Genomic DNA, 22,568 nt, shown 5'->3' with positions numbered 1-22,568 from the left:
GAGCCTGTGCTGCCTGTGGATGTTCAGCTGGGGATGTCCTCTTCCCATGGTAGCAGTGCTCCACTCCCTCGGCTGTCATGGCAGGCTGGGAGGAGGGAAGGTGACAAAGGAGCAGCACATCCCAGTAGAAGCTCTTCCCTCATCCCTATTCCCAGTGGAAAGGGTCTGAAATCCCTGCTTTCTGGAGCTCTTCCCTATCCCCAATCTTTCTCTTCCTCCACCTCTTCTCAATGGGGACAGCATCTATCCCACAGAGTCCTACTGAGAGGATGAGAAAGGACTATATTCTCTGAGTGGGAAATTTGCATGGAGGGGAAGGTGGGTCTGTGGCTCACCAGGCAAGACCTCACTGGAGCAAAATGACCCGATGCTGGGAAGATGACAAGGAATAGGAGGGCCTTCTGTTGTCCTTAAAGACTCACTGATGCTTCTCAGAAATCCCCAGACTGACCTCTCTGCCCTGTCTCAATCTCCGGAGAGACCCCATCTGCACTTCTTGTCTGTCAGCGTGATACTGCTGAAATCCTATCAGATCCCTGAGGCAGCAAAATACACTGTTACCTAGGGTGTCAGATTGTCTCAAGCCGGACTTAATCAGATAAAATATGATGTAACTTTGTGAGACCTGATTTTCTTGCATTTATGTCAATCCTGCTCCTTGGGTATCACAAAGCTGTTGTTAATATTGTTGGTATGAATGTAGGCTAATGAGAAAAAGCAGATTACTGAATTCCCCACTTATATCATACCAGAAGACTTCAGCCTAAATGTCACTATGTGGATTATTCTTACGTTTTCTGTAAGGTCTTCAGTTAAAGCAGCATTTTAGCACATGAAGAGAACACATGTCCATCTAATCTGATGTTGTTATAAATTGTAAATTGCTTTTCATGTGGCAGAATGCAATTAGCCTAGAATCAGATGCAAAGCACTTACTTCAAAAAGAACAGTGAAGCAATTAAAACTGGCCTAGAAAAATGGCAGTTGAAGACCAATCAGTGTAACAGATTTAGTGAAAGATATTTTGTCTCTGAGTTTGAGTATAACTTTTTTGGATGCAACAGGAATTCAAATATATTCTCCTAGCTTAAATCTTTGGGGAATTAAGTATCACAGCTCTCAGTGTTCATTTACAAACACAATTGTTACTAGCACAAATATTATTCTATTTGTCCTGAAAGATTTTTCTGCATAGAATGGGACGAATCTAGTGCATCTGTTCAAATTGCACATAAATCCATCTCTCTTGTAGTTGAGAATAAGCATGCTTGACTCGCTAAGGACTCTGAAGCCTTCCTGTGCTCAGGTCTGCCACCTCTGATACTGTACGGGTGCAAAAAGATGCTAAAGGATCCAACACTACCTGCTGTGGTAGATGCTCTTAAATCTTCTCTTCCAGAGAAACTGAGAGCCCCCTGATCTTGAATTTCATTTCCATGTCTTAGCCTGTGTTGTAAATTTGGGGTTTTTGATATCTTGCAATTTGGTTTCATGGACATTTGGCATCTGCCTGTGCTTTTGGTGGTAATAAAACAAACATGCTGATGACACAACTGCAAACAGAATGAGGTAATGGAGATGCAAGGACCTGCAGGGGTAAAGAAAGCTGCCACAGAGCAGTAGTAGGAAGGGAGAAGTAACTTAAATCTGAATAAGTGATATAAGTCTTATATTTGTGGATGAGTGGATGGGCTTTGGCAGAGAATTTCCTTTTAACTTTTAAGCACAGGTAAATTAGGGCTGCGTGCTACTGATCCATGGTGAATGGAGGCAGGCCTGCCTCACTTTATCTCTTGGACTTCTGTAGCTTCCCTAGGACTAACTAGATCAAAGGGGCTGGTCAGAGACAGGTCCAGGTCCAAGAGCAAGGGAATTCACTAGCAGACAGTGTTGAAGCCAAACACATGTTGTGTGGAATAAGACTTAGGAAACAGGGACTTACTTAAATTTTCTCATGGAGGCTTCCCACACAGTGGGTAATTGTATTGCCAGCAGACTTAGGTGGTCACTGCAATAGATGCCTTGACAATTGTCTCTGGCATAAGAAAAGAGGCAGTGGGTGGATGCTGGCAGCGGGAGAAGCAATAAGACAGTGATGGTCACCATTAGGCATATTGTTTGGGGCAGTTCAGCGTGAGAAGTTGCATGACTGCTTGAGTAGGAACATATTATCACTGTTGAGCATCTGTAGGGCTGGTCACTCCTTTGAACTAGCAGCTTTTGAAGTGAAATACCCATAGGAAAACCTAGGTGTTTTATATCCAAAAAAAAAAGAGTAGGCGGTGGAATGAAATTATTTGGTCTTTGCACTTCTTGCTGACGAGCCATAAATCCAGAGCAGGGGCATCGTAGGGCTGGAGCCAGGCTTGCTCACGAGTGAAGAGGAACTGGGTAACTGAAGCCAGGAGAGCTCCCCTGTGGAAGAAACTAAGGCACTGAGTCAAATATGTTAATTAAATGACTGTGGAAGCTTAGCTTCTGAGTCAAATAAAGATGAAAACAAGGACAAAGTGCAGGAACCATTCACAAAAGAAGCCACAGATTCAAGCACGGAAACAGTAATGGGTCACTCTGAGTGTGTGTGTTGGGGGAGAACAGTATGTATGTAGGGAGGATCTTGTGTTACTGAGCAGCTGATGAGCAGATAGTTGCCCCATAACCTGCCTGGCCAGTTGTCATAGCAGTGCCAGCATCAAGTCCCTTTGAACCCATTGTGGTTTCCTGAGACTGGAGCTGGAGAGCCCATGGCACAGATAACGTTACAGCACATGGAGTGTTTTATAGTAAAATATTTTGGACTGAGTGACCCCATAAAATGTATGTCTTAATTCTTCTATTGAGCAAGCCATTCAGTTGGTGCAAAAGGATCTCAGTGACTTCTGAATTATTGAGCTACTCCCATGGGGATTAAATACAAGAATAAATGGACTATGATTTTACTAGAAAATTCTGAGCCTAAATCATCATTAAATATATCTCCATAAGTGCCTGAGAGTGGAAGTGGGTGGGTAGAGCAGTAAGTTATACCAATGCAGAACATCAAAGTGACTCACTATTCATAGTCATATGTGTGATAAAACGAGTATTACTACATGATTTGTCAGGCCAGGCTGTAGCTACTTCACACCAATGTTAATATTTAACTGCATTTCCGGCGGTTAAAGCAGAAGATGCGGTAATCTCTTTTTTTTTTTTTCACAAGCTTTCAGGATATGTCTCTGCTGTGATCTGCAGCAGAATTGAGCACAACTGTCCCACAGCCATTAACACGAGTGCTGGTACTCAGGTCACACAGCACACACAACTGACCTGAATCACGTGGGCTAAACACATTTCAGTTGAATTAGTGCACATGACATAAGGTATATGCCAACTTTATGTTTTTACATGATTTTAATGCAAGCCACAGGATTACAACTGATATCCAAGCCAGCAGATAGTGAGGGACTTCAGTCAGCATAAATTCAGCCAAAAAATCTCTTCAATACTTTCTGGACAAACCATAATCAGCTGAGCAAATTTATGCCAGCTCAGCATTTTGCATCATTTTTTGATCCAGTACTATGAGCCTCTGTGTCTACCACTGTTACTAGTGGGGCATAGATATTCCCATGCACTAGACACATCTGGTATCTGGGCTATGCGTCACCATAATAAAAACACTACTTTTTGAAGGCATAGCTTCTGTTCTTTCAACCTCTTCATCTTTGTCCCAAATTTCATTTTATTTTAGTGCATTTTTATATTTTGAACCTACAAGATTTATTAGAACTATTTTTTCATGCAATTTCTTTAATTGTACCATAAGGGCTGCAATTTAGGCTTAATTTCATGAGATACATTGTTTTCTTGAACTCCACAGTTACAAGGGGAATAGTAGATAGCAAAATATCTGGGCAGGGTGATATCAACTGGGAAAAAACATCTGCTGTGATGATTTTGGACAGAGTAGATCCAGTTGGATATGTAAATCTTACCAGAGCTACTCCTGTGGGGATTAAATACAAGAATAAATGGACTTGCTTTCGTCTGAGTGGACATAGTCTACAGGGATTCACATACAGGTGCTCTGTCCAGCTAAGCAGTACTGGGGACAGACCATAAATCTGTACCCAATTTGAAACAAATCTATCTATTACAAAGCAGAGGAAAAATACATTGCAGAACCTCAAGCTCTAATCTTATCAAGGACATCATGTAACATTTTTGTGTGGTCACAGATAATTACAGGTGGCAACTGTTAAGAGAAAAACTTTTGAGTCAGATGACAGCACATAAGAACTTTATTTGAACTTCTGTCTGCACTCTGATTATCTTGTGATTTCCAGACACAGTGAACTCTTGGATTTGTTGTTTCCTACTGCAACATTACGGGAAAAATAATCTTAAAGGTTCAAAATAACTGCCTCTAGATCTGCCATACAAAACTGCTATGTAGTAAGTGAGAAGCTGAAAAATATCCAAAAAGGCTGTAAATGACTAAAAGGTGTCAGAAATGTCAAAGAAATGAGCCAAAGTTTTCTAAACTGGCACCAGGAGTGATCAGAGTCCTAAACGGTGACAGCGAGAAGCTAGCCACAGAGCCCAATTGCTTGTCCCTCTCTTCAAACATTGCCAGATAGCTGCTATGACTGAGGTGGGCAGCATGCATTACCCTGGTGTCCTGGTAATGGCCCAAGTGACATGAACTGAATGAGAGCGCTTGGGAAAATCATGTCCCTGAGGATGTCAGAGGAGCTGACAATGCTGACATGCAGCATTCATAACCCGTGCCTGGGAGTGACAGCCACTGGATAAGCAATAGCTCTTGTTCACATTCCTCCACTCCTTTTTGCTGAGGAAACCCTTGTGCAGACTCAGCCCCTCAAAACTTGCTGTGGTTCAGAAGAGTGTGATGTGATGAAGATTTTGTGGTTAAAAAGATGTGACTTTGTGCCTGCTTCCTTCATGCCAGCTTGGCTAATAGGTTTGTGCTTATCCTCCTGTAGGTCATTTCGACAGTTCCTCCTTGTCCTCTTTCTGCTCCTTGATCCTGGGGTCACCATGCCCGTGTGTTATGTCTCCATTAAAGCTCAGGGCCTTGTTTTTCTAATTCTTCTGCAAACACTCCCCATAACCGAGGTTTTCTGGCCAGTGACCTTTACCTCTGGCCCCATCTTGCATCAGGTCTCTGTATGAAAACCTTCACCTCCAGCACCTCTTGTGTGTTTTGTCAAGATGGCAATCTCACACCAACAGCCACCCTGCACTCATGATCCTGACACATCCACCTGACATGTGGATCACTGCTGGGCCACATCCTGGGGCTCTGATGAGCTCCATACTGCCTGTCTTCAGAGCTGAGTTTGCCTCTGCACCACCCTTATATCTCTCCTAACCCACAGCTTGTCTCTATCCTGCCCCTAGAGCTGGGCAGCCTTCCTTAGCCTCACATCCTGTATCTCTGCAATTCTCCTTACATCCCCTTTTTTGTTTCCCCAGGCACATATCCTGGTATGGATAACTGTGGCAGAGATGCACTGCCACAGTTTTTTAAAGACAAAAGATAGGTGCACATGCACACACACACGGAGTGTTAGTTTACTCCTTTCAGAAAAATAAGCAGCAAAAGGAGGCTGTCTCTGTCCACTTCCATCAGATAAGCATTTGCTGCATGTCTGACTTCAGCTAAAGTCATGGATTATGCTCTGAACTGCAGGTCCAGACAGTAAGATGCCTCTCCTGGATACTTTCTGGGATAGCTGGCTGCCCTACTACACCTCTGGTGTCTTTTTTTTCCTGCTTAAGACATCAGCTTCTTCAAAGATACCACCTGCAGCAATAATGACCGGAGAGACTCTGTGGATGCTTCTGACTTCAGTGAAGAAGGGTTTTTGCTCCTGTGGAGTTAGGGACCAGAATCACAACACTGCGTGTCAGTGCTGCCTGCAGAGCTGAAGAATGTACAATCCACTGCCTCTTCTCCTGCCCTTCCTAACCCCTCAGGGACCCATCCTTCTCTCTAGCCCTTCAACCATTGTCTAACCCATGCCTCCCTTTGCCAGGAGCCTTCAGAGGTAACCTGCTGTCTCCGAAAATCTCACTCAGCTCTTCTTCCACCCCATCCCTCTCTCTTTATTTCCTTCTAGGAACAGGTCCTGGGAAGAAGCTAGAGATAACAGCCCTTAAATTGCCTCCAGGGAACAGCCTATCCAGCTAACAGGGACCACTGGCATATGCTTGCTGAAGTAATGTCATGTTCCTGTGGCTGTAGTCAGATAGCTAGCATGTCCAAAATGTCCAAAGGATGGCTTATATACGGCTGCAAAGTGTGGGAGGAGGACGAAGCTGCAGTGACACAGAGAAAAGCCCCCAGGTTGCCAGCAGAAGCAGTAGCCTCCACCTGGCATGGAGGGAGCACTCTGATCTCCTGCAGCTGCAGGATAGCTGGCACAGTAGTGCCTCAGCTTGGGTTCCCTCAAAGCCCAGCACAGGAGCTGGAAGTGATTCCAAACGTAGTACAAGACATGACAAGTTGTCCGCAGTGGCCACCACTGCCTTCCCTGCCCCTTGCACCTGACCCGTTCCTCCTCTTCCTCCATCTCTTCAAGGCCCAGAAGGGCTGTGGGGCCACCAGAGGAGATGCATACTCCTCAGCAGTGTTCCCCCTGAGACCTGGCCCTGCACAGTGTCTCTACCAGCTAATCCCTTCCATGGCCTTTACTTCTGTACCTGCTTTGTAGCACCTTTACATTTGCCCAGTGAAACACAGTGGTTTCACTTTGTTTCAAATAGACCTTTTCTCCACAAGCTGCTCTTTGCTTTCTGCAGAGTGTTTGACAGCCAAACCTTCCTGAATTGCCTGGCACCAGAAGAAGCTGAGAAAAGCTGGTGCACAAGAGAGAAGGTCTCAGCCACACTGCAGCAGACAAGGCAATCTAGTCATCTGGCTTGATCATGAAGGACACTTGTGGATGGGCACAGCCTGAGGAGGGCAGGTGGCTGGGTGGTGGGGTGAGACAACCTGGGCTCAACTGGGCTGGAGCTGCAGTGTGTGGAGGCATCGCTTGTCCTGCGGGCCAGGCAGCGGCGTGAGAAAGGTGTACAGACGGCAGGTGACAAGGTGGTGGTGGGGGACTTCACAGTCATGTGAGGGCCTGCCCCGGCAGCCTGCCAAGGTTGCAGATTTCGTGAGGAACATGTGAGTGGACTGGGAGGTGCTGCTGTCACAGAATCAGTAAAGTTGGAAGGGAGCTCTGGAGATCATCTAGTCCAACCTCCCAAAGATTTCTTATTGCTGGTTTTAACTGGGGCTTGAACCCAGGACCTTCAGCATGTCAAGCAGATGTGATAATCACTATCCCTCTACCTCTACCCCGGGGGCTTCCCAGGGGCATTAGTCCTTCATTGATACCAGGAAACATGCCAGGTCCCTTACCAAAAACTGGTGGGGTTATTGCTGGGCTCCAAACTGCAGCCATCAAGCACTGGGCTGGGCTGGCAGGTAGGTACCAGGGACCTGCTCCATCTCATGATTTGCTCTGCCTCATATACCATTTTCTCCTTTTTTTTTTTTTTTTCTTTTTTGCCTCCCAAGTTCTTTCCCCTTACCTTCCTCATCACCTCCCGGACAGACTGCTCCATTTACTCTTAACCAGCTGCCTCTGGTTTTGCTGGTTTTATGCTGTTATTTGGTATCTGTGGTATGATTGTCCCAGTGATTTCCACCTTAGCCAGCAGTTTGTTAAAGCTACTACTCCTCTTTCATCATACACTTAATCTTTCTTTCTTGTGCCTTTTCTCATGTTGTACAGGTCGGGGTTGGCCTTTTGTCTGCATACCTCAGCAGAGCAGCCAAGCTGGGACAGCATGGAGGCCAGTGTGGGTTCATCTGTCTCAGTTAGTATGGACATATCCATGTATACCACAGTGTGTATGAGAGGCCAAATGGCTAGTGAAAAAAAACTATCTTGGGGCCACTTAGCCGGACCCAACAACATAAGGCTGACAGGAGTAATTCTGTTATTTTTTGTTATGTATTTGCCATCATTGTGCTTTTTTTTTTTTTTTTTTTTTTTCCTCGTGCTCAATGACGAGCATTTTTCTCCCTGTTTTGGAGTTCAAAGTGATCAAATGATGATCAAATGTTAGCTTCTGAAGGTAAAAAATGCATCTGCAAGGCTCTCCTGTAATATGTTTCATTTTTCCTTAATGACTAAATAGCCGTGTGACTGGGGAACAGTTCGGAGGGGTGATCCCAGTTTCCTCTGCTGCAGGGCAGCGCTGGAGCGGGTGACACACTGGCTGTTGGAAATGAAGTGGGACCCTCATGGGAAACCCAGCACATCACACACGCATACATACACATGCTGTTTCACATTTCTCTAAAACCTCTTCTCTGCACCTTGGTTCAACAAGTTTTTTTTTTAAATGTACTTTCCAGTACTAACTACAAGGCTCTTTGATGGTCAGTCCACTTTTTTTGTTATAATAGATTTAATGTAAATGGCTAAATACTATCATTTCTTTTATATTATAAATGGAAAGTTCACAACAGCTTTCCAGTTGAACAGGCAAACAAAAATGCCATTACTTGTGTGTATGAATAAATTTTTATCAAAGTACTTTTGTTTTTTGAAATAACTCTGCCAGCTGGACCCTGTAAAAGACACTGGCTTGAGAGAGCTCACGTTCAAAGTCTGCCTTGGTGACTGGAGATGTAATTGTGTCACGGAAACACTTGCTTTCCCACTTCCCTGCTCCACATGTGAATGGCCATTGGGAGCAATGGGCACTTGCTTACCTACAGAGTTCACCAAGCTGTTTTCAGACGCTAAAGGCTGCTTGTAAGCTGCAGTTTGTAGACAAAGTTGACAAAACTGAGAGCTGCACAATCTAACCTCTTACAGTTGACCTTACTTTTTGTAAAATCTTAGAGATAATTCAACCAAAGAATAGGTCGACCTGAGAGAACTTAAACACTGTGAAGAGAGACCTGGCGTTACTGTGGTCTTAGTGGAATTAGAGGAAATGGGCAGAATATACTTTGACTGGATTTAAAAATTGGTTCCCTGACTGCTCTAAGATGGTAACCCTTACTAGGGGAGCTACATTGCTCTCAAGAGCAATAGAATAGGCATGGTTTTCTGAAAAAAGAAAGGGAGGGAAGGTGCAAAGGACTTAAAATGTGTGTAAGTTTGGAGGAGTGTCTGGGGAAGAGAGATACACTGCTCTGTTTTTTGGCTGGTAGTGAGGGAGATGGGAGCATCTATTTCCACACACCCCAGTTTGCCTCTAGTCTGGCTCAGGAAGTATAGACTGGCCCTTCAGTTTTTTTTTCCCAGGGAATGGATGGTCTCATCCTTTGGCCCTTTGAGTCTGACATCAGCAACTAGCAGGGAACCCAGACTCAGCCCTTGATCTAATGCCATTCCATATTTTTGGCTGTTACATTTGATGACATTATCAAATGCTGGTTGTCCAAATTCCTAGCTGTCAGATACATCGGAGTTACCTGTCAGAGGACATGGGTTACTTTTTGAGGGTATTCTGAATCACCACAGTAAACTGGGCAAAGCCCACTGAAATGTTTCACTACACTGGAAGGAGATGCTAATGGAGGCTTCTCAGGGCTTTATGGCACCTTAGCTGATTTCCTCACATTTCTCAAGGTTTTGTAGCAGCCAGAGGACTAAAGAGGATCTTTAGGTGCATAGAAGGAGAAATTAAAAAAGAAAAAAAAAAGATAAAAAGGAAAGGGAAATGACTTTGCATTGACATCCTCACCTGGTATTGCTCACACTGCTTCTAGGGTTCAGTGACCAGTTGGGCTGTCTCAAGACAGCCGTGGCAATGATAGAGATATAGGAGTATAAAGTACGAATATGATCCAGGGGCTGAAAAACAAGCTTTATGTAATGGGGGTAAAGGAGTTCAGGCTACTCAATTATGAAACAAAAGGCTGAAACTTGACTCAATCACAATGAAATTATATGAGAAAGAGATCAGACAGTTGAAGGATTGCAGGCTTTCTGACAAAAGTTTAAAAGAGCAGAGCTGAAGTCAGACAAATTCAGACTTTGTTTACCAGCAGTAAGAGAAGTGGCTTAGCACAGGTATGGTCAGCTGTTGTTGCTTGGAGTTTTAAGGGAAAAGGAAACATTCTTCTTAAAAACATGCTTTAATTCCCTCCTGGGAAAAATTCTACAATTTATCTACACAAAAGGTTGGACAGGGCCTGAGTCAATGAATCTCTAAATAATCTTGGCACAGTATAAGCTAACAGGAATCACAGCTGTGACTGTGGTTGCAAGGTCCTCAACCTCCTTACCGAGGTCACAAGGCCAGCATTTCCCCCTGGACTGATAGCCTTATGGAATGGGAGAGTAACAGGAGGAGGAATTTCTCATATTGTACAGAGTATTTTTCAAGTTTAGTGATTTGTCCAGGAGGAGACTGGACTTGCCTGAAGTTGCCATCCTCAGTGGAGGGAAAATTAAAGTGGAGCAAGGTAAAATGAGAATAAAGCATCATATGGTGAGAAAACCAAGGGACAGACTTCCCTGAATATAAAAACACCAGCAGAGGATTAGCTGGGAAGATTATAGACTTTCAGAATATAAACAAATGATTTCCTTGTTAAAAGCTGACATATTTTTTTTTAACCAGTGCCACCTTCTGTGCAAAAGTTGTTACCAGGAAAAAGGTGATGATGTATTCTAGATGCTTCAGAATAAATTGACATTTTAACCCTAGAATCAAAAGGAAGGAGGAAAGAGAGATTCTTTTTCCCATTCTAATTGCACTGAGGCTGTTTCTAAGATCCCCTGTCATCTAGTCAGTTGTCTTTTTGGAAAAATATTGTGAAGAGAACCTAGGCTGGTGAAGAAGACTTTAAGCCCTAGCCAAGCTGATATGAGGGCTTAGTTGGGTGATCGTCAGGGATGAGGCAGCTCTGCGGGATGTAAGAGACAGCCTTCCTCTGGGGAAAGAGGCACAAAAAGCTCTGGCACATGTGTCACCCCACTCCCCCCTGCTGTTCTGGACAGGAAAAGGTGGATTTGACTGAACTGCTCCCCACGTGGGAACATAAATAGCTCCTTGACTCCTCTGGCCCAGGCACAGTTGCGTATTACATGCACTGCTGAGGAGGAAGTTATCTGAGGGGTCAGGATGCTGCCAGCAGCAGTGCTGATGCTTATATGGAAATGATATGGTAATGCTGCTGTTTTAATTTATTAAACAAGTCCAAAGTAAATGCCTTTTGCATTTCTTCAGCTATCATTTTGCTAAAAATACCGTGTGAACTAATTCTCCAAATAACCTTTTAATAACAATCATTTTTGGACTGCTCTCCCAAGTATGAGTTTCAAGGAGCTGACAGTTAGTCCATTAACTGCATGTTCACTGAAACTGCTCTGTTCCCTATCTCCTCATCTCTGTGCAGAGCAGCAAAGAGATGGAATTTGAAGTACCAATATTCCACTATGATTGGCCTCTGTGGGGTTGGAGCATTGCTTGTCAGCTCCATTATCATTACGGGAGCCCCAGCTCTTGACCACCACGAGGCTCTGTAAGGCTGAGTCAAGGCTTGTACAGCTCCTGCCAAGACTGGCTGCGGAGGGAAGCAACATCACAGTAGAAAAAATGATGCCTTCCAGTTACTGGTGTCCCATATTTTCCACCAACTGCCAAACTTTGCAAAGTGGTGAAAGTGCCAGGGAGCCACCCAGGTTCACCACTCTGAGCTTCCTGTCACTGTGCTCCCCTACACTGGGTCCTTTGTCAAAATATGCATTTACCTGTAGATCCTGAAGACTGAAAGCTCTGTCTAGAAATACTGCAATTATCTAGTCCATTGCCTCTACCACCTGTACTATTTTGTCTGGTTCAGCTTTCCAAGATGCAGATGTTAGACTTTCCATCCAGTCAATGCAGGATTGTTTCACAAAATAATGGATATCAATGATGCAGCATTTTCAGAAATGCTCAGCTTGAACTGGCCTTTGCTCCAGCTCATCTACTTGCTCAGATCTCAGCATCTTAGACCAATGAACACAATTGCTTTTCTGCCTTGATTTTCTAATGTTTGCTAAATCACTTGTGGTTTGTGTCTCCACACTGTGTATTTATGTCTTTGCATATATATATATATATATATTTAATGCTCTCAGGCACATTTTCCAGGAGGTAGAAAATATAACAAATCCTGTGTAATAAATTCACTGATATTCAAAAGCAGAGTAGCATTAAAACAACTGAAAGCATTGAGCTTTTTGAGAAATACTCAGTGGTAGGTCCAACCTGCCCATTTGGAGTGGTGTATTAGTTTCTAGATCATGAACAGCTAGAATATATGCCTATGGCCTGATGGAAATTGCCTCCTCCCTCTTCCTACTATTAAAGCATGCTAATCAAACAAGGGATGAAAGCTGAGCTGTAAAGAATTCCTTTAGATTGGTATTCTGCAGTTAGGACAAAGGACACAATGTTATAGCAGAGAGAAACTACAAAAACAGTCAACTATAAATAGATTGTTACCACTAAGAGCTTCCAAAAAAACCTACATGGAGATTAGAGAAAGGCATTGAAGAATAACTAGTTCCCATCCATCCTTCCAGAATAATTTGAACTTTTGCTGATGCATTTAGAGTGACCTGGGTCTCTGCTGCTGCTCTGAAGTTACCCTGCTCTAATAGTCTTATGTATTTTCTTCAGAGATGTATCTTTGTTCTTTCCAGTAGAGGTAATTTTTTAAATTATTATTATCTTGGAAAGCCAAAACCAGAAAATTTGCTGAAATTAAATAAGTTTTCAGATAAATATGACATGTATGTTAATTCTCTCATGTGGAATTAGATCAGCTAGATAATCAGACTCATGGGCTTTTTCGAACCTGAATTGCTTTCTGTATTGAGTCATGCTTCTTCTACCTGAAGTTGTCAACAGGATTGGCAATGATGATCCAGGAGATTCACTCTATTACCTTGTTGTGATATGTATGAAAGCCCTAATTTTTTGTTACACTGATCAGCTTAGTGATCTTCAAATGTCTTAGAGATCTCAGAAATAGAAATTATGTAATAGAAAGTCCATAGAGAAGGCTTGTTAGGAATATTACATAAAACACAAAAACAGAGAAATGGTATGGCATTATATAAAAAGACATAAGTTTAGAAACTCTGCAAGGCTTTTTTTTTTTTTAAATGCATATTCCATTTCAGAAATAGCTGAAGACTCGAACAGCTAGTGAGTGGCACTCCCAGAACTCTTCAGTACACTTCCATCTTCCTTGATATTGTTTAAATGGTTCACATTTATTCTCACAAAATTGGGCTGGAAACTTTCACACACAGGCTTTTTGTAATATTTTGAAATGTTTGCTTCCAACTTGATGGAAACTGAGTTATAAGGGAGGGATATGCAAGAGTGAAAAATCACGAACAAAAATTATTTGCATTTCACCTATCTTTCCAGGCAGGACTTGGAGCAGGTGCATGCGAGGGAAAGCAAACTTGTGATTCACAGCTATCTGATAACATACTGAAACATTTTTGTTTAATTAGATCTTTACAACCATCTTTGGAAATATTCCTGTTCATTTCATTATGTAAAATAACCTTTGGTGAACTTGAACTGTCTTATCTCATGAGCAAAAATGCTCAGTTTCTCTAAGTCCTTAACAAGGGTCCTGATAAATGAAATCTGGGATTATGGTGTATTTATCTGAACAGGAAGGTAGTCCTGTACAGCCTATCCACTGGTCTCCAAAGTGACCGGGTGAAGAAGAAAAGAATGAGGGAAGCCATATATTTACTCTGAAAATGTGTCTGTAGGAACACATTTTCTTCTGGCTGCCCTTCCTTCAACTGGCCATGGAGAAGCTCATGAGCCCTTTCAGTTCCCCTTCCTGTCTCAGATACTGAACTGAAATTCTGACAAACAGGCGGTTCCCAGAGATGCTTGAACAGTCACAAGTTTACATTGTTTTCAAAGAATGGGATAAAAATCAATAGGGAGCAGACACACACTACCCAAAGGGTCCCAAATGTACAGTGCCTGATCTTCTTTCTAAAAGGCAAAGAACAACCACAGCTTGTGACCACCACCTTACTGCATCAGCCAAGTCTGGGTAAGAAAACACACTGCTCAAAGGGTCCTGTTTGCCTTGAGGCAGAGGACACTTCCCACTCAGAAAGAGTACATATAAGGAGACCTGCAAGCTGCACAACAGCATGCACCGCTGGAGGAGCCCTCACTACTGGCTGTGGTGGGAGCAGGCAGCACTGAAGCCATGGGTGCAGTGGGCACGTAAACCCCATGGCCCTCACACCCTGCATGCAGGGTGAGACATGAGTTCAGGGGAAAATCTAAAGGGGTGAGAATGAGCACTGGCTGTTGGGTAGAAGATGGCTTCTCCTCTGCTGAAAGCTTTGTACCTACACAATCCTCAGATTGACTCTGCTATGCTCTAATATAGGTTCTAACATGAGCTGTCTCAGGTGTGATTTCTACTGGTCTGTTTTTTTCTGTCATTCCATGTGTGCCTCTTCATTCCTGTTTTGATTTTCTCTTCACTCTCTGCTTCTCTTCCTCATCTGGATTTTCCCTTTTCTTCCCAGGTCCACGTTTTCCTCTGCTGTTTCAGCTGCTGTCCCAGTGATGAGTACACATCCCCCTGATTGCTGTACTCTACAGTTCCTAGAACTCACGTTTATTTATATTTATTCTTGGAATCAAGATGGTAAAAATAGCCTAAAGGCCATGGAAATAACGAGGGAGGAGAGTATAATGCATTGTGCATTGCTTTCATGTGTTGCCAAAAGGTGGAAACCCTGTTGATTGGAATTGACATTTCCCATGTCTCAAAGTTAGCCAACAGCTCACTAAGTTGACCTGGAGGCCTGGGAAAAGACATTCTTCATTGAGTAGAGATGCCATCTTTTGGAAAGGAAAAGAGGAAATTTGGAGCAAAAAAGAGGGGAGAGATAAAAGAAGATGAAAGTGGGAGGTGGGAGACAGGAGGAAAAAAATATTAATAAAGTGAAAACAAAACTGAAAATAAAAAGCTGTCAGAGAAAAAGCTGTATCCAATTTAGTGTCCTGACTTGGAATGTTATTGTACCATGTGTTTGAGAAGGGAGTGTAAACATCTCTAATAACCAGAGGGGGAAACTTGTACCACAAAGAGGTCTCACTCAAATCTCAGATAATCCACTGTTTATATAACACCCAAAGCTGATGTTCCTATATCCTTTCCAAACTTTCCTTAAAGGGGTATATTGTAACAAGGTGTTCCCAAGAACTATACAAACATGCAATATTTCTAGGACTGGAATCAGGATGCTGCACTTCACCATGAAAGAATAATGATTTTTGTATGGAAGAGTCAAACCTGCAAGATGCAGCTGGTATTTACAGAGTAAAAGATGAAATGAGAGAGAAAGAATGAAAAAGGGCCTGGTCATCTTCAACTTTGAACTAAGCTTTGGCATTAGGATCTGTGCAAAGTACTGTGAACTGATACTGCCCAATTTTCACAGCAGTCCCCACTCAGAGGCCACCATTTAGCAGAGGTACAGATAAGCCTCAAATGCAGGTCTGCAGGCATCCTTGTCCTTTTTTCTGGCCTGGAGGGCTAAAGAGCAGTGTGGGCTGATTCCTGGCCCTAGGATGATATGGTACTAATTGGTTTACATCTATACGGTTTAGCACTATCTTGTCTAGAGCAAATTTGTCTGAAAAATAAATATTTGGTATAATGTGAAGCAGAGTCAAGCAGTGAGATAGCAAGGCAGGATGGATGATCCCTCCCCAAGCTCCTTCCCAAGTCTTCTTTTATACAGCAGAAATGTGTCTGCAGGAAAGCAAAACCTAGAGCATGCTTTTCTGCATAACCTGATCATGGAAATGATGCTATAATGTAGGATGGCGCCATCAGGTATCTGGAAACTGGTTATGTCACTGCCCCACTGCTTGTTTTGCCCCGGAGAAGAAGTCTGAGGTTTTACTGGCAAAGGTTATCCAGAGTGTTACAGCAAGGTTTTAACCTTACTTTTAAAAGTAGCTATTGATCCAAATATCTCATGGTCTCACCCAGGCATGTATAAGCAGCGGTCTAGTGACAAAACAGTATATTTGCCTTCCCTTTCAGATCATACAGTTTTCATTCTGTTTCCTAAATAGCTGTGACATTTGGGCTAAACAGAGCTCCAAATGAAGATGCTTATGTTTGCAATTTAGTTGTACTTCTATATGTCTTTCCCCTCTGCTCCCCTTTCATCACTGTTTCTGCCTCTGCTCTTTCCCTGGCTTGCTGCCTTCCTACTCCTCTCCCTCCCTCCTTCTCTTCTCTTGTCTGTATCTATTTTTATTGCTTCTCTGTTCTTCATCAGTCAGCAGCTTCCCTGACTCTTTCTTCCCTTGCTTCTCTCCTAGTATCAAAGAGCGTAATTTTTTACTGTATGCAGGATTAGATGCTCAAAAGGCTGGTTTGACCTAGAGATCTGTCCCCAAAGAATACTTAAGGTCATTTTTTCAAGACGTTACGAATTCAGGTTGTGCATATGAGCCCATCATCTCCGACTTCTTAGATGTATTCAGCTCTCACAGCATACAGGGTTGAAGTTCCAGGAACAATTGGGAATTGCTTGCTGGAGAATAATGCTAATGCATACTTTCATGCATCTTTCAGTGGGGTATTTCAGCTTCTCTGACAAAGAGGATTCTCAAAACACGCTGATGTGGTAGTTAATATTGATATGCCATATTTGGTCAGACAAATGAGAACACAGGTTGACATTAAGGAACTAAGGTCACTTTGACATCACCTACACTAGGCAATGGAATTGACTTTATTAAATGAATGCTTGAGCATATCATCAGCTGTTATTGCTGGGAGTCTTACCACTCCCAGTTTCTACGGCAGTGACATGAGCACTGATTTCTCTCAGACACTAAGTTTTCTGGGTTCCTGTCTGACCGAGGGTGATGCACATGCTGTACATGACAAGTGCATAATGGATGAGATGCACAAAATTTTGACAACCCCCTTCACTGCTTCCCTTCCCTCTCTAACTCAGACAAACAGCAGAATAGAAAAGTGAAGTAATTTATTTTCATTCATTTTGGAGGAAGAGACAGAAAAGCTGATCATTTCTCTTTTAAATGTTTGGAAAATGTCGTGAAATTAAAATAAACAAGGTCATATTAAACCTTTTGTCGAACAGAGGTAAATCCAGCAGTAGACTTAAAAAAAAATCCTAGATTTTGGTCTGTCACACTTTGTGATCCTCACTCTAACTACACTATTGAAAGGAAATACTCCTTCAAATTAGATCTGTACAGAAGGTGAAGTTGCACTTTTGAGAAGCAACTAAACATTTATTCACTTTATTTCCACAGTATTCCCTTCTGTTTGCTGAAGGAGACACTTTATAGCTCTGCTTGAAACAACTTTCTGTCCCTGTTCTGCCACAGGGTGACTGCATCACTTGCTGCTGGTTTTTGCAATAGCTTCAGTACTGTTTCTTACTTAACTCTCCGCTTTATGCTGGCATCTATTGATTTATTGCAGCCACAATAGTTTCTGCCTCTGGAGCTGGCAGTTGCTGCTCACCCACCCCTAAGGAGTTAACCAGTTTTATTACATAATCTGTTTAACCTTCTGGATGAATAGGAAATGCATGCTGCCCCCCCCCCCCAATCTCCTGCAATGTTTGTGCACTTTAAATCGCAGCCCGCCGCGGCTGTGCGCGAGCCCCACGCCGCTTGACATGCCCTGACTCCCTGTGGGTACGTCCGGGCGCGCGCATGCATGCCTGCGCGCAGCTTGCCCTGTTGCGGCTCCACTTATGCTGCCGTGATTGCGTGTGTGTGCATAGGAGAAGAGAGAGAGAGAAGGCGAGACGGCCCACGCTGTTGCAGTTATAGGAAGTACCGGCTGCGGTTGCAAAGTGTGAAAGCAAACTCTTGTCACCTCTTGAATTGCTCCGAGTGGACAGACACCTCACATAATGCCATCTTTCGATGAGGTTTTAAAAGAAGCTGGGGAATTTGGAAGATTTCAAAAGAGGGTCTTTTTCCTCCTTTGCCAGACAGGCATAACTTTTTCCTTCCTATTTGCCAGCGTGGTTTTTCTTGGGCAGGCACCAGAGAATTACTGGTGCAGGATCCCTGGGGCAACTGAACTGAGCGAAAGATGCGGCTGGACGCTCGAAGAGGAGCACAACTTTACGGTGCTGCCCCTGCGGCTGGTGAACAAGTCTTTGAGCAGGGAGTGTGAGAGGCTGGACACGGCATGGGACACCTCCACCAGCTGCGCCAGCCCCCTCGCCCGCTACGGCAACCGCAGCGCGGGCAGCCTGCTGCTTACTGCATGCCGTGATGACTGGGTGTATGAGGAGCCCTACTCATCCATCGTCAGCGAGGTAAAGAAAATCTTGATCTCTAATCAGCAGCTGGTGCGGGATTATGACAGTAAAACGGGATTGCCCCTGCCACCCCTGCAGGACACAGGGAAGGGTCATTGCTTTGGTGGCTGTTTTGTCTTACCTTACTTATTGCTTCTCATGTCCCAGCTTAAGGTCTCCAAATTGTGAGAATGGACGTGTCAGCATCAAACTTTTAGGTAAAGGTGAGCTGATCAGGAGGATGCCCCATTTGTATTGCTTCTCCCAAGCCGAACAGCCCCAGCAGAGATGGCTCTGTTGCTAGAGGAAAGTCAGGATAAAATGAAGAGTTGTGTCATTGCAACTGATGCTTCTGATGACCAGTTAGGGCCAGCAACTTTGGGGATGTAAATCAGCTGACCACTCTGAGTGTTTCTGGCTGGCACCACTTGATGATCTAGATCACTGTGTATGCGTTACATATTCTTTGTATTTCCAGCAGTAACCATTTAAACGTGCGGGTAACAAAGAATTGATGGCTAGCTGCCCTCCTGACTTCTCAGAGGAAACCACAGAGATTATAGAGATAGTAGAGAAAAATATCCACACATTTTTGCCCAAACCTGCCATTCATCTGTCCTCAAAATGCAGACTAACTGCAGATTGGCTGTTACTGCTAGTGGTAAGTGCTGGCAAATGTAGCAGCTTTTTATTAGGCTGCTAAAGGCCAGTTAAGATGCTTTCCTAGGAGATCCTCTGTGTAATCTGTAATCATGTAGTGGATGTGCAGTGGTCTGACTCCAACACACAGTCTGCACTCTAAAAGCATGTGTTTTAAGGTCATCCTGACAACAATTGTTGTCAACGCAGTGCTGAAAAATATGAAGTACATTCAGAGAGATGAAGTAGCAAATAATCAAGACGCACTGCAAAATATGTCACAGAAATTGTGTGTTCTGGCTCTTCCGTGCCCTATGAGCGTCCCACCGTGGGTTAGGTGTTTGAGCTGGAGCTGTGCCCTCTGAATCACAGACCAGGGCACAGCACGCAAAGCCCTGAGCAAACACTGAGCAGAAAGCAGTGCCTGTCCTGACCTTTCAATTCACCCTCTTTCCACATCCTGCCAGGACTCCTGGATCTGCTCACATGTTTCAGGGTCTTTGGAGCAGGAGCTTTGTGCCCTGAGCACTGCAACCATTCTGAGCAGCTTTTGCCAGAATTTATGCTTGGGAAAAGGTAAATAAGAGCAACTGACTGGTCCTAGAGCAAAGCTTTTGGAACTGGCTTTTGTGTGAAATCACTGCAATGGAGGCTACTCTGAAGGCTGTAAGCGATACACTTGGAGTTGGTGTCAAACTTTGGTCCCTGAGAATAACATATCTTTACCTCCATTGGCTGTTGCAGCAGGAACTGGATGGGCTGGGAAGATGAATGCTACTCAGGAGCTGTAGCCAGGCTCGGGAGTGAAACCACAGGAACAGGCAGAGGTGGGAAAGTTACACTGCTGCTTCTGGTGTAATCTTGTCAGAGAGTTTGGAAGATTTCAGTCATGGTGGCTTTCATCCCTGGTATATCCATGCTAGCCATTCTCCTCAGAAATTAAAAAGGAAAATAAGCAGATTCCATTTCTTTTCTTCTTCCATTTGTTATTTTCTTAGAATCATAGAATCAGTAAGGTTGGAAGGGATCTCTGGAGATCATCCAGTTCAACCTCCCTGCTCAAGCAGGGTCACCTAGAGCATGTTAGACAGGGTTGCATCCAGGCGAGCTTTGAATATCTCCAGAGAAGGAGACTCCACAACCTCTCTGGGCAACCTGGTCCAGTGCTCCATCACTCTCACAGGGAAGAAATTCCCCCTCACAGTCAGACGGAACTGCCTGTGCTTCAATTTCTGCCCATTGCCTCTTGTCTTGTCACATGGGACAACTGAAAAGAGATTGTCCCTGTTCCTTTGACACCCTCCCTTCAGGTACTCATCCACATTGATCAGATCCCCCCTCAGCCTTCTCTTCCTCAGGCTAAACAGGCCCAGCTCTCACAGCCGTTCCTCACAGGGCAGGTGCTCCAGCCCTCTGAGCATCCTTGTAGCCCTATGCTGGACTCTCTCCAGTATCGCCATGCCTCTCTTGTCCTGGGGAGCCCAGAAGTGGACACAGTACTCAAGACAAGGTCTTACCAGGGCTGAGTAGAGGGACAGGATTACCTCCCTCGACCTGCTGGCAACACTCTTCCTAATGTACCCCAGGAGACCATTGGCCTTCTTGGCCACAAGGGCACATTGCTGGCTCATGGTCAACCTGTCATCCACCAGCACTCCCAGGTCCTTCTCTGCAGAGCTGCTCTCCAGAAGGTCAGCCCCTGGCTTGTACTGGTGCCTAGGGTTATTTTTCCCTAGGTGCAGGACTCTGTACTTGCCTTTGTTGAACCTCATGAGGTTCCTCTCTGCCCAACTCTCTGGCCTGTCCAGATCTCTCTGAATGGCTGCACAGCCCTCAGGTGTGTCAGCCACTCCTCCCAGCTTGGTAGCATCAGCAAACTTGCTGAGGGGGCACTCCACCCCTCATCCAGGTCATTGATGAAGAAGTTGAACAGGATGGGACCCAGGACTGAGCCCTGGGGGATGCCACTAGCCATAGGCCTCCAACTGGACTCCATGCCACTGATGACAACCCTCTGAGCTCTGCCTTTCAGCCAGTTCTCAATCCGCCTCACTGTCCACTCATCTAACCCACACTTCCTGAGCTTCTCTAGGAGGATGTTATGAGGGACAGTGTCAAAAACCTTGCTGAAGTCAAGGTATACAACGTCCTCTCCCCTCATCTACCCTGCCAGTCATTCCATCATAGAAGGCTATCAGATTGGTTAATCAGGATTTCCCCTTGGTGAATCCATGCTGCCTACTCCTGATCACCTTCTTTTCCTCCATATGTCTGGAGATGACATCCAGGATGAGCTGTTCCATCACCCTTCCAGAGATGGAGGTGAGGCTGACCAGCCTATAGCTGCCTGGGTCCTCCTTCTTGCCCTTTTTGAAGTGTGGAGTGACACTGGCTTTCTTCCAGTCCTCAGGCACCTCTCCAGTTCTCCATGACTTTTCAAAGCCTTGCTGTGGCTGAACCCAAGTAAGCTTTTCCATAAAATTCTACTCACAGTCTGTTTATGGCAGCAGCCTGCATATCTAACAAAGTCACTGATATTCTGGCAGCATTGAGCTACAGGGTATGGTTCACAGAAAAATGAAACCAGTGTTTACATTATAGCAATAAAAGGGAGTGAAAGGTTGAATGTTTTCTGGCCAACACCTTGTCAAGCTGCACCTCGTTCCCCACGTGTCCTGAGAAAAGCCTCCAGGGCCATGGAGGGGAGGAAGGATCAAAAGATGCTTGGGGAAGCACCTGTGTTCCCAAAGGTGCATATTGCCAAAGCCAAGAAGTAATGGCCTTTGAGTAGCACTGTCTTTCCCCTGTGCCAAGCTGCAGGTCCTGTCCTCAGCGCCACTGCTGTACCTAGTGGGGCTTTTTCTGGCTCAGGGCAGCTGATACCTCACTGGCAGGGCACTGGGCTGCGACCCGACTCGTGGCATTTGCCTTCTATCCTCCTAGCCCCCGTTTTGCACTTTGTTTGCTAGATAGATCACATCCCACTTGACATCTCCATTTAAAAGGGAATCACACGGCATGCGCATCCTCACTCAATTGCTTTGAGATCAGCTATTAAAAGGAGCTCAGTATGCATTAACACAATGTATACCCAGCAAAGACAATTTAAATCCCAGACTTAGTCTAGTCTTTTCTAATTCATTTGAGACTCTAACAAATCCTGATTCAATTAAAGCAGAAATGTGCTTTGTTTAAACAGTTCACTAAACATGACTTTTTCTTTTCTCATACGTCACCTTGTAAATACTTCATGGTGTATGTGTGTGTGAAGAAATGTGCTTTGTTTCTTTTAACTTCTGGCACTTTGTGTCTGGCTGAATCAACAGTGGAAATGGCCAGAGAGATGAAGTAAAAAAGATGAGTTATATGATAGTCTGAAGGATACATGTTCAGGGAGAAAGGAGAAGGGAGAAAAAGAAAAGTCAGAGATACTGAAGGAGTTCTTGCAGGCTTATGGCAAGCACAGAACTGGTGTAGATTTCCTGTGTTGCAGGAGAGGAATCAGGCAAATGCAGGCATATAAAGCCTTTGCTAAGCGAA

General features: G+C 44.2%; 1 protein-coding gene and 1 long non-coding RNA gene across 3 annotated transcripts in view; one reads left to right on the top strand and one right to left on the bottom strand.

Moving 5' to 3' along the window:
* LOC134138529 (uncharacterized) overlaps positions 1–18,737 on the bottom strand; it is a 39,115-nt gene extending 20,378 nt beyond the window's left edge. The window contains exon 1 of the long non-coding RNA XR_009957918.1: positions 18,532–18,737. This is a non-coding gene — a long non-coding RNA (uncharacterized LOC134138529). The remainder of the gene's footprint in view (positions 1–18,531) is intronic.
* SLC22A3 (solute carrier family 22 member 3) overlaps positions 17,868–22,568 on the top strand; it is a 35,948-nt gene continuing 31,247 nt past the window's right edge. For both annotated transcript variants that reach the window (XM_062572319.1, XM_062572318.1), the window contains exon 1: positions 17,868–18,407. In XM_062572319.1, the coding sequence (XP_062428303.1) occupies positions 17,994–18,407 (414 nt within the window). In that variant the 5' untranslated portion in view covers positions 17,868–17,993. The remainder of the gene's footprint in view (positions 18,408–22,568) is intronic.

Source organism: Rhea pennata, chromosome 3, assembly GCF_028389875.1.
Source record: "Rhea pennata isolate bPtePen1 chromosome 3, bPtePen1.pri, whole genome shotgun sequence".
Lineage (NCBI taxonomy): Eukaryota > Metazoa > Chordata > Aves > Rheiformes > Rheidae > Rhea > Rhea pennata.
The sequence above is the reverse complement of the archived record's forward strand: the minus strand, read 5'-3'. Positions and strand labels throughout refer to the sequence as shown.